Genomic DNA, 11,443 nt, shown 5'->3' with positions numbered 1-11,443 from the left:
TTCCAGAAGCAACCTGTGCAGCTCTGGTGAATTCCATGCCCAGGAGGGTTAAAGCAGTGCTAGATAACAATGGTGGTCACACAAAATATTGACACTTTGGGCACAATTTAGACATGTTCACTATGGGGTGTACTCACTTTTGTTGCCAGCTGTTTAGACATTAACAGCTGTGTACTGAGTAATTTTCAAAGGACAATAAATCTATACTGTTATTCAAGCAGCACACTGACTACTTTAAGTTATATCAAAGTTTCAGTAGGATAATGTTATCCCCTGAAAGGATATAACAGAATATTTGCAAAAATCTAAAGGGTGTACTCACTTTTGAGATATACTGTATATATATTCTGTCTTTTATTTTTTATTCTTTTATCTTTTTTAAGTCTTATTTTTAATTCCTATCCCATTACTATCCTCTAGGCTATTGCCCACTTTCCTTTCTAGGCTCAATAGTGTTCCACCCTGCATTCTACTACACATATTGTATGAGCATGTGACAAATACAATCTTTGAATATACTTATTCTTAAAAGTAAACAACAATATGTTAATGGAAGAGTTTCTGTGTTGCAGTGCATTACATTACACTATGGCTCATGAGTTATCATAGTTTGGATCACAGAGCTCCTGTGAGTTATACGGATTTCCTTCAAAGTTTGGGTTTGGTTATATTTGACCCAACACGCGTTCCGTTGTATATGGTTGTATCATAGCAACCAACTGAGGGCGCGTGTGGTTTCCATGGACACCGTTGATACCAAACTGTCGGTAGAAGTTTAGAAATAGAGAAGAAACTTGAAATACACGGTAAGTTTGCTCTCAAGTACATGTGTAGACGTAACAAATCATGGTCCAAACATGTACCGTGTGTTTTATCGACGAGGAAAAGCTGAAAATGGACGTCGTTAGGCTTTAGTTAGCTAAAGGATGTTTATCAACTTTGCTAACTGGACTAAAGCGTTAGTTAGCATAGTTAACGCTAGTCAGTGTTCTGTTAAAACGTCGACATTAATTTAAAGAAGAAGAACTTGACAAATAACAGCACGTAGGCATATGTGTGCATATATTCAAACTGCATAACGGTTAAATAAAGTTACAGCAAATGCTGTAACCTCTAAGGTTAATTGAACGTTAAACGTTAAATGATTGCGCACCATACACACAACATGTCATAGCAAAGTTTTTTTAATTTTATATTCCCGCTTTAAATGCATTGTAAAATATATGCAGCTGTCAACAAACAGGTTTGCTGGAATTGTTTGAACAAAATAGATATCCTATCCAGTATTGTCTGTTGTCCGAGAAGAGTTACTGAAAGGTAAAAAGAAATAAAAGGTTTTTTTTTTAAAAAGGGTGAGTTTATAGTTTAGTTACAGTTTTGACAGCCAGGTACTTGGATTAACTTTTTCATGGCCCTTATCTTACTTTGAAGATCTCAACATCTCAAGACCTTAGCAGCATTTACAGAGTGGTCAAGTTGTCATGTGAATATTAATATGACATTAATTTGTATTATATTTTAAAGGAGCTCTGAATGGATTAAGCATTTAAATTCCAGGCATGATAAGCATAGCCGGTTTAATTTTGGCTGAAAACATATTAGGGCTGCAACTCGCGATTATTTTTATTATGAATTACTCTGACAGCTATTTTTTAAATCTATCACTTGAACTATGAACTGTCGAAAAATAGTGAAAAATGCCCAGCACAATTCCCTTAAACCCAAGCTGACATCTTCAGCTTGGTTTTTAGCTGACCAACAATCTAACCCCCCCAAATTATTCCGTTTACTATCAGAATAGACGAATAAAAATGGCAAATCCTCAAAGTTGAGAAGCAATCAATCTATTATCAAAGTAGTTGCCGATTAATTTTACGTCTATCAATGAATCAATTAAAGAAGACTAATTGTTTCATCTCGGAAATATATCAAACTATCATATCAATTTATAACGTATCATATAGATCAACTTAGAAATCTAACATGACCTTTTCTTAATATCTCCACCCGGGGTTCCAAGCCCACAGGTGATACATTGTGAGTTTGTGTAAAGTGACACACTGTTTAAGACAGTCTTGTTTATATCTTTTTAGTTTCAGAATATCACAGCCGGTGCTATGGGGGTATCACTGACGAGGGCAGCTCAGTGGACCACGGCCAGCTCTGGTACTGGCAAACTTGAGTTCACGCCAATGAATGAGTCCTTGTTGAAAGAAATCCTGAGCTTTGTGGAGCAGTTCAGCTCCCGACACCCACAGGAGGCAGAGCATGTGTTTGAGGAGCCTCTCCAGTGGAGTACCACTTTAGTGGCATCTGATTTCAAAACAGACTATGACATCAGGTTGGTCTAATCATGAGGCCGGCAGCTGGTTGGCCAGTGCTTTCAGTATTACGTGTCTGTGCAGGATATGCTGTCACCATGGTGTCCAAATGTATTTTACCTTGGCTATACTCAAAGCAGTAGCCTATAATTAATATGTTTTTCAGCTTCAGTTAGACTGAGTACATTCCATTTTATTTCATCAGAAGTTGCGGTTCAGTGTATGGCTAGCTTTGTATCTCGTAGCTTGGAAGCAGAGAAGTACAAAAACAGACTCTGATCTTCCTTAAGTGTATCGGCATTTACAATATTATACAGAAAAGTCTTACTAATATTAATAAAAAGGATGTTTTAAATGTTTTTTTCATTTTCTTTTCACTTTCTTTTCACCTCAGTGACTCAGATGTACAGTCCCATGAGACAGACAGCAAAGGGCTTCCATTGTTGCAGCTCTCCCCTCCTACTGTTAATGTGCGCAGCTTCAGCCAGCTCTCCAAACTACTTCATCTGGCAGATGATAAGAAACTGGAAGAGGTTCAAGCATGTCTAGAAGGTAAGCATGATGACCACAGGATGATATTTGAATCTAATTTGCATCCCAAGCAGCCACCAGCATACCTCTACAACCCACAGACTTAATTTGTTTGTCCTCCTAGTTTTTCTCTACAACCATTCAATTATGCTGCCATTGGTAATTCTTTACAGATACTGTATGCATTTGCTTCAGGGCTGCTACCAGAAAGAGATAAGGTAATATGTATTTGTCTGACAAAAGAATAGATGATGAATATGGTAAAAAAGAAAGAAATGTGTAGGAAAAAAGTACATGTGAGGCCTGCTCTACTGTTAGTCCAAAAGTAACCCAATTCACGTTTTCGGAAGAACTGTGATCAGAGTCTGGTTTCAAAGATTCACTAAGGCTGACCTCTTTTACTGTTCAGAAAATAGAGACCCTGTCGTTAAGATTCTTGGTTCCAGCGTTGCCAGCATCCCGGAGAAAGAAAATGCCAAAACTGATGTACTAAGTCCGGTAGACAAAGTGAAAGAGGAAGATCAAGGCGAGGACTCGGAGGTCAAGGTCAAGCTGTTCCTCTTGCTCCAAGATTTCGATAACGAGCTCCTCAGCAAGTGCCTCGAAGACATGGCCGGGTATGTGCTTCTTTTATCTCCAGCATTCAATCTAATTATCTGTCCATCCTTCACGGCGATCCTCTTTCACTCAGACCGAACCAGTTTTCCTGCAACAAGCTGTTGTTTTTGATTGGAATAGACAGTGGGTTTAGAAAAAGAATTGAATGAGATAAATTGGATGTTTGCTATGTTTTGTTTTTCTACATTTTCATTACAGACAAGTCAGGCTTGACCCCACCGCAGTGAAGGATGAAGTGGAGTCGTTGAAACAGTTCTGCAGTGAAGGGGAAAAGAGGGTGTTGAAGTTGATTCGATACACATCAGGTTTGAATTATCTCCACATTTCACTGGGTTGCAAGGAAAGCAATTGCTATTAACACTAATGCTGGATATTCCAAAGCATAAAAAGTATGTTGTTTGCCGCCACAACAGACATGGAGCTCATTATATCTGTCAGATTCTAGTTTACCAAGTCGTTAGTCAGCTTAGGTTTTTTGCTTCATTGCAGTGGCCTAACAAAGCAAGTGCATACCAAGTGGTAAAAGAAGTCCCCATTTCTCATGTTGAATTGACACAGTCTATGAAAATACTCTCCCAACTAGCCTTAAATAATAACAGTGTCACTACTGTGAGTGGCTCTGTTTTTTAGCGGATGATTTATATTGCGAGTGAAACTATAGCTCTACACCGGGCTCGTGTCTCAGACCTGTGCTCCTTTGAGCACTATGTCATCCCATTTAGCAGCCCCAGGCATTTTAATGACTTCTCTTTCGCTCCACTATTTTCCTCTGTTTCCTTTAGAGACAAACTGTTGCAATCAGGCTGCAAAACAGAATATAAAGTTTGCTGCAAGATTTTTGCTACTGCCAATTTTTTTCTTCTCCAGATTATATATTTTCAAATGGCTGCCGTGCCCCTCCATGGAGACAGGTGCATGGGGAGATTTGTTACCTAGTGATTGAGCCGTGTGACACCGAGGCCCTCTGCATCACCTGCAGCACGGCTGGAGTTTTTCTCAATGAGGTAAGTCTAAGAAGATAAAAACACTGGACTACAATAGCTGCAACAGTCAACGCAATATTGTGTCAGTTAAGTGGCAGAAAATTCATTTCTGTATGTTTGGTATGTAGGGATCTACAGGGATTTTGAAAACATTTATTCCGAGTTCTTGAATCCTAAAATATAGACCTTATCAAAGTAAGTTACTGTGTGTATCCTCCTCCCCAGCAGCTGTTATAATACCAACTTTAAAGTGACATCACAGCACACCATTTTCAGTTCTGTTAAATTACCTCAACAAAAACAACAACGTTGACATGTCACCACTATAGCCGTCCCTGGGTCCATTGATTCAGCTGGATACATTACTGAAGGAGCCAAACAACTGTAAAGATACACAATGCTGCTATGGTATATTAATAATCTCAAAATAATCTCTTTAATAATGGGAAGTTTCAAAACACAAATTAAAGCTATGATGCATAATCCAAATGTAAACTAAATCCAGAACATAAAAATAGTAAACACAGGATTTGAAGCAGCTGTCATCCTCTAACCGATTGACTTAAACATTTCTTTAATTTTCCATTTTCTCTTTTTCCTTGTTTAATGAGGTAGAGGTTTTACTGAGGTTAAAATCTCTTTTTCAGGAGAGACATGGTTATGAATCAATAGCTCAAACAACTTAAACAGACTAAGACAACTGTCACATGCTACAAAGGAGTATAGACAATAAGCATTAAAGATACACAAATAGTGGTGATTTTACAAAACAAGCAACATAAAATGGAAAAACAATACCTTTTACTAGCAAAGAGTATATATACAGTCTATGTAGCAAAGCCACTGACCAACATTTTTATTTTGACTAGACTTGAGTACACCAAGAATAATCACTTCTGACATTTGTAAGTCCCTCTGTTCATTGTTCCAGCTGGAAGGGCTATTTAAACAAAGTACAGTGGTCTACAAGATAACCACACCCAGTAATAACATCACAGTGGTGTACTTCATCCAACATCTTTAGGACATGTGCACTCATTAAGAGCAGATCACCAAAATCCAATGAAGTAAAAAAACTAAATCAAAGTTTACAATGCATTGACCATCACTCGAAAACAACAACATCTAAGTTTTCTGATGCTGTTGAAAATCTAATGATCTGGGCACAAACTTTGAACCACAACTCAAAGATTTCAATTATGTTCATAAATATACCTCAAATTTGTGTGGTCAAAACCTGTTTTTTCAGTCCCTACGTGTACTATTGCATAGAGAGCTCCAAATACTTTACAAATTCTAGGAATCTCTCTGAATGTGTTTGCAATCATTTCTAAGAGAGGATTTTGCATGCTGCAGCACCTTTCACTCTTTTCACTGACATTGCTGACAAGCCGTAGGTTTCCTGCCTCTGTTTCTTCACCTGGAAACGGTTCGGCCAAGGTGAAAAACTACAATCTTAAACCCAATGGGTGACATTGATGCAAATGAAACCTCAAAGAGCACTAGTGTCTGAAACCTAATTTAGCGGTTTACATGGTTTTACACTTCCTCTTCGAGGCAGCCTGGAGATACTCTGAGCTTTCTAACCTCAGCTATTCCAGCTGACATGTGGGTCACATTATAATTGTGGTTTTTAGAATTAATGAAGCTGTTTTTCACTTTGTTTTCACAGGGCATTAAACAGGAGGGGGAGGAAAGTGGCTATGAGCGAACAAGTGATATGTACAAAGACCTGAGAACTCTTCTGAAGAACAGATCTCCACATTTTGCTGAGAACACAAACAAGCAGGTACAGTGGAATACAGGCAGATGCAATTATCATCAACACATTAAAACCTTGAATTTTATCTCACAAAGCATGGATATGTGGGTGATGAAACGCCTCTTTGTCCCATGAACAAGGTCCTTCTCTCTAAGCCTCTGATTTGATCCCTGTGACTCATATGCATAAACACAGTTAGGATTGTGTAATCAGTGTCTGTGCTGTTCCACGCGAGTGAGCTAGTGTCTGCTTGTCACTGTGTTGAAACTGACCTCCTCCGTGTTCCAACATCAAAACAGAAAAGCTCCATCACACCCACCACCAACCCCCTCAACACACACACACACACACACACACACACACACACACACACACACACACACACACACACACACACACACACACACACACAACCACACATGGACGGACAGACAGACACATTTCCAGACATTGCAATATGCATAAATTTATTCAGTAGTGCTATTTCCTGCTTTAGTAATTTGACGACATAACAAATCACCTCAATAATAGATTCCAGCTGCACCCAAAAATCTGTTAATCATTTAAAAATATGATCTTTTCTTCTCACTCACACTGATGTTTGTTGGAAAATATGGCCTCATCAAAGCATTTAAAGACCACCTACCGCTCACTGCCGGCTTTGTATCGATCTTGTGTCTTTAAAAAAGTATAGATTTTTGTTTGCCATGATGTCATCCTCAGTAAAATACAAGGTAAATAGGATTCAGAACGTGTAAATGAAAATGCCTTGCCTTCTAAAGAAATAATCTAAAGTGCAACTGTCTGAGTAATAGAATATACAGATGTTAACTAGGATTCACACAGGGATGCATTTTTCCCTTGCTTGAATTGTTCCGTGGGATTTAACATGCTTGCACATCGTTATAAGTTCTCTTTAACAGCAATTAATGTGCAAACTTGTTTAATTAGCCACACTAGCAGCATGGCTCTATGGATGGCAGTTGGTCCAGACTGAAATAACTCCACACCTATTGGATGGATTGCCATGCACCTTTTAAATATACATTGATGGTCCCCAGAGGTTGAAGCATAATGACTTTAGTGACTTCTTGACTTTTCCTTTACCCAGTGATACTGTATAACACCTCAACATTTACGAGATTGGACAATGTACAGACATTCATGTTCCCCTCAGGAGGAATTGTAAAAGATGTGTTGATCCCCTGACTTTTTATTTAGCACCATTATCATGGTATCATATTCTAGAATTTTTAATGTCCAGTGCTTTGATAAATACCTGCAAAGCTAATGGCATTCCCATTGGCCTCAGATGTACGCTCTGTGGAGTGCTAATGAGAGAATGCTAACATGCTAAAGATTATAATTGCTAAACATCAGCATGTTAGCATGTTGACATTAGTATTTAGCTTAAAGCACTGCTCGCGTGGCTTAGAGGCTTAGGTTGTGTCCAAAATCACTCCCGATATTCGATATAGTGCACTACATTTACCCTCCACCATTTAACTTCATCGTCCCAATTCTGAGTATGAAATGGAAAGAAAAGTAGTGTCTATGGCATGTACTACTACCTTTTGCCAACGATTCCACAATGCATTGTTTCTCATTTTATGGATGAGAAAATATATAGACGATGATACAAAAATGTCTGAAATCTCTATTTACTGCTGACTATAGAGTATACTATTGAGTCATCAGCATATGGGAGGTAGTGAATGAGTGAGTGATTATGGACGTAGCCTTAATGATGTTACGAACTTATCCTGAATAGCTTACACAGTAGAATAGCGCTTTCATTATATCTGTGAAGTTGTTATTGGACCGTCCCTATAGTAAGCTGGAACGGGGTTAGTGAAGACTTTAATAAACCAACATGTAGTGCCAGGCTGAAGCGTGTAAAAAAAGACATTCAGGCTTTTATGTTTTACGAGTCCTGTGTGAAGAGTGATGCTTTGTTTCTGAACGATCTAGAAATGATGGACAGCCGCAGTAAAAATAGCTGTGAACCAGTTGGTGGAGGCACAAATCATTGTCAAGGTCTTTTTTCTTCTGGTTTCTTTAACTCCTTTGATATGGGCCCTGCAGTGTCCTGTAACTTTTGTTTCACAATATCTTCTCTCTCTTGAGCTCATCTCCTTCATGTGATTAAAAAAAGGCATTGCTTTGAAATGTATTTGATTGATTGCCAACGACAGCGTTCAAATGGTGCAATATGCATCCTATGTCTGAGATATTAAGTAATAGCAGTCATTCTTGTGGACATGATCCCTTCCTAGTCATATTTGAGACTCTGTCAGAAACACAATCTCGGATAACTCTCGGCTCAGTTCCCTGATTGCAACATGGAGAGCATAAACTCGGATGGCGATAGCCAAAGATAACAACACCTAATCTCCAAACATATCAGCTCGTTTTCCAAAGTGAGGAAGCAGTTTTTTTTATTTTTTAAACAGTTCTATTAGATGAGACAGTTTCAATCAAATGAGCAGAGGCAGCCAAAGGAGACGAGGGCTGCAACACGGGGAGGAAGCAGACTCGCCCTCTTTGTTCAGTGTTGTGGATTCGTTTTGACATCACAGTGATTGGAAATTGGACATGTGGTGTATTTGCATGCACAAGACGCTCAACTGAAGAGCAAAACCGCCCTGGGTTGTAGATTTGTTTTCGTTTTTCACATCCTGAAATTAATATAGACTGTCTCACTGTCACAATCAGTCAGTAGAGGCTGTTTGAATCGTGCCACTGACAGATGTTTTATGGCCAATGGCTTTTAGTTTTGCTGCCCTGCTGATTTTCAGTACGGATCAAGTAATTAGACACAAGTCTGCGCCAAACACATGTAAATAGTTGGATTTAGGTTTTAGTAGTCAAATGAAGAAATGAGAAAAGTGCTAATGATTGACTGTCACCTGCTTTAATAATGTTCTTTTACATTTATTTAGGACTGAAGGCGTCAGTCCCGCTTAACACAGCATTAGTCTCCAGCCCTGTAGTGCTTTCAGATGCAGAAAGGCACCTGTAATAGGACTTTTTACTGTGGCATGTCAAGGAATGTGGAGTGTTCCCTCCTGTGTAAGCTCATGCACTTTCTCCATTTCACATATAATAGAATTAAAGAAGGTTGGTTAGCCTAATAAAGTCAGACTGTGGGTCTGTGGTTGGGTGAATTGACTTGTATGTTTCCAATAGCAGGTCACTTTGTGTTTTTGGAAAAGTGATTGGGCATGCTTGGCTCCAGCTTGTGCGTGAACACAAGCCATTGGAATACATCTTAATTCTTTTTCCCTGCCCTTAAAAAAAAAAGCTGAGCCACTAACAACCAATGACAGTCTGAGCTGTTTCTGCAGAGCAGGTGTCTATGATTAAAAATTCTCCTGCCTGCAAACCATTCATATGTGTCTTACTGGCATTCGTATATAGGTTGTAAAGTTTGGTATAAAGACCTTCAAAAGAAAGAAAATCATAACTAAATAACAGTGACACAAAGGCGTTACTTTGTCTGTGCCAAGCTGCAAGGTTTTTAGGGGGAGGAATGTATAGAAACAATAAACGTTTTGATATTGTTCAGCCAATTAACAGAGGGGGACCTCTTCTGTGTTAAGCATTGGGCAAAGTGTTATTCTACTCCAATGCCTCAATAAAGACCGAATTGTTATGCAGGTCTGCACACTGTTGAGAAAGGGCTTTTATGGTAATTTTATGTTTTTCATGTGTCACTGATACTGCTGTGTAGTTTTTATACGCCTGTTCTCTGAGTGAAATGGCCAACACTTTGTCAGACATTAATACGTAATGTGTCTCAAATAATGAAGTGGGTGGCATCATGTCAGACGGAGGGTGGAAAATACGGTTCAGCTTCACGAGAAGTACATCACGACGACTATTTTGTTTTAATAAGCGTCATTTGGAGACGTAAACAAACAAAAGGTATTGTATATCTCGGCACCAGAACTTTGTTTGCGAATTGGTCTTTTGTCCTCACTCTCCGCTCTTTGTCTTTTTCCACTCACCGACAGGATTTTGCAGCTCAAGAACTTCCATCAACACAAAAGGTCCAGCATGTGGAACCGGTTGATGTGGAGGAACAAGGCCAACCCCAGAGGTCTTACGAGCAACAGGAAAAGAATGTGCATGAGAAGCCGAGGCAGCAGCATACGACGAACAAGGCAGGCGGCGAGAAGAAATACGAACCATGTCCGAGATGGAAGAATCTCGGTCTCATGTCTCCGTGTGGGTATGTGATAATTCCTCTTGTAAGATGTGTCCTGAAATTACTTAAAGCTACCCCGTACTGTGCGTAGTGGGGATCCCTCTAGATGACAGCGATGCCAAGCCTTCGTAACATGTGCTCAGTCTGCCAGCAGTCACACATTATAAAGAGACGATTATATGCTTTATAAGTTTTAGGGCAAGTCACAATATTCCTGATTACACAATGATCTGAGTTAATGGATACATTCATAGTGTGGAAACCCTTTCTGCCCAATTACAGACAGAAATGTTGGGAAAAGAAATCCCAAAAAGATCTGTCACATATGGTCTTTGATTGATAAATAGATCTAGCAAGGGCTGAGCTGTTGCAGCTGTACCTTGTGATAACTATACCCATTTGAAGAGAAACTGGCTCAAGATAAAAGTATCTCAATTTAAAAAAAAAAAAAATGCACGCTGAACCCTTGTCTCGAATTGTTAAATAATGATTATGTTAGAAAAATAACCATTTTCAAAATAGAAGCAGGCGTAATGACTCTTATTTCACATCATTATAGTGAAGCAGAGGAAAAGAAAGCCAGTAAGAGCTCCGGAGAGGAGAAGTATGGTGAAATCCAGAAAAAAAAGCTGGGAGCAGAGCCAAGAGCAAGATGAAAGCAGAATTCTCTGTGTCCTCTTTACCTGGACGCCTGTCCTCCCAGAAAATGTAAGTGTACCAAAAGAATTATGATCAGAATCTACTGTATATGGATTTATTTTTCTACAGGGTCAGTAACCTATACAAGATTTAGGAACTGATAGCTAAATGCAGTTTGTGGTGAAATGTGTACTGTAACCTGTAAAGATATTAGCCGGTTTACTGAACAACAACATATGTAAAGTCTTTTTCTTCCTCCGGATTTTTGGCAGCTACACCTCCTCAGCTCTCTGCCAATGCATACAGACTGCTAGCATCATAAATTGACAATCGCCACTGTTCATTGAGAGCATTCTTTGCTGTTCATCAGTTATTGTAT

General features: G+C 39.0%; 1 protein-coding gene across 1 annotated transcript in view; it reads left to right on the top strand.

Moving 5' to 3' along the window:
* The first annotated feature begins 686 nt into the window (after positions 1-686).
* odad2 (outer dynein arm docking complex subunit 2) overlaps positions 687-11,443 on the top strand; it is a 39,464-nt gene continuing 28,707 nt past the window's right edge. The window contains 10 exon segments of the mRNA XM_029457731.1: positions 687-806; positions 2,094-2,341; positions 2,716-2,873; positions 3,262-3,469; positions 3,669-3,775; positions 4,338-4,474; positions 6,126-6,242; positions 10,232-10,449; positions 10,985-11,058; positions 11,061-11,133. Coding sequence (XP_029313591.1) covers positions 2,118-2,341; positions 2,716-2,873; positions 3,262-3,469; positions 3,669-3,775; positions 4,338-4,474; positions 6,126-6,242; positions 10,232-10,449; positions 10,985-11,058; positions 11,061-11,133 — 1,316 coding nt within the window. The 5' untranslated portion in view covers positions 687-806; positions 2,094-2,117.

This window comes from Cottoperca gobio, chromosome 20 (assembly GCF_900634415.1).
Source record: "Cottoperca gobio chromosome 20, fCotGob3.1, whole genome shotgun sequence".
NCBI lineage: Eukaryota > Metazoa > Chordata > Actinopteri > Perciformes > Bovichtidae > Cottoperca > Cottoperca gobio.
Note: the sequence above shows the minus strand (reverse complement) of the source record. Positions and strands in the feature narration are given on the sequence as shown.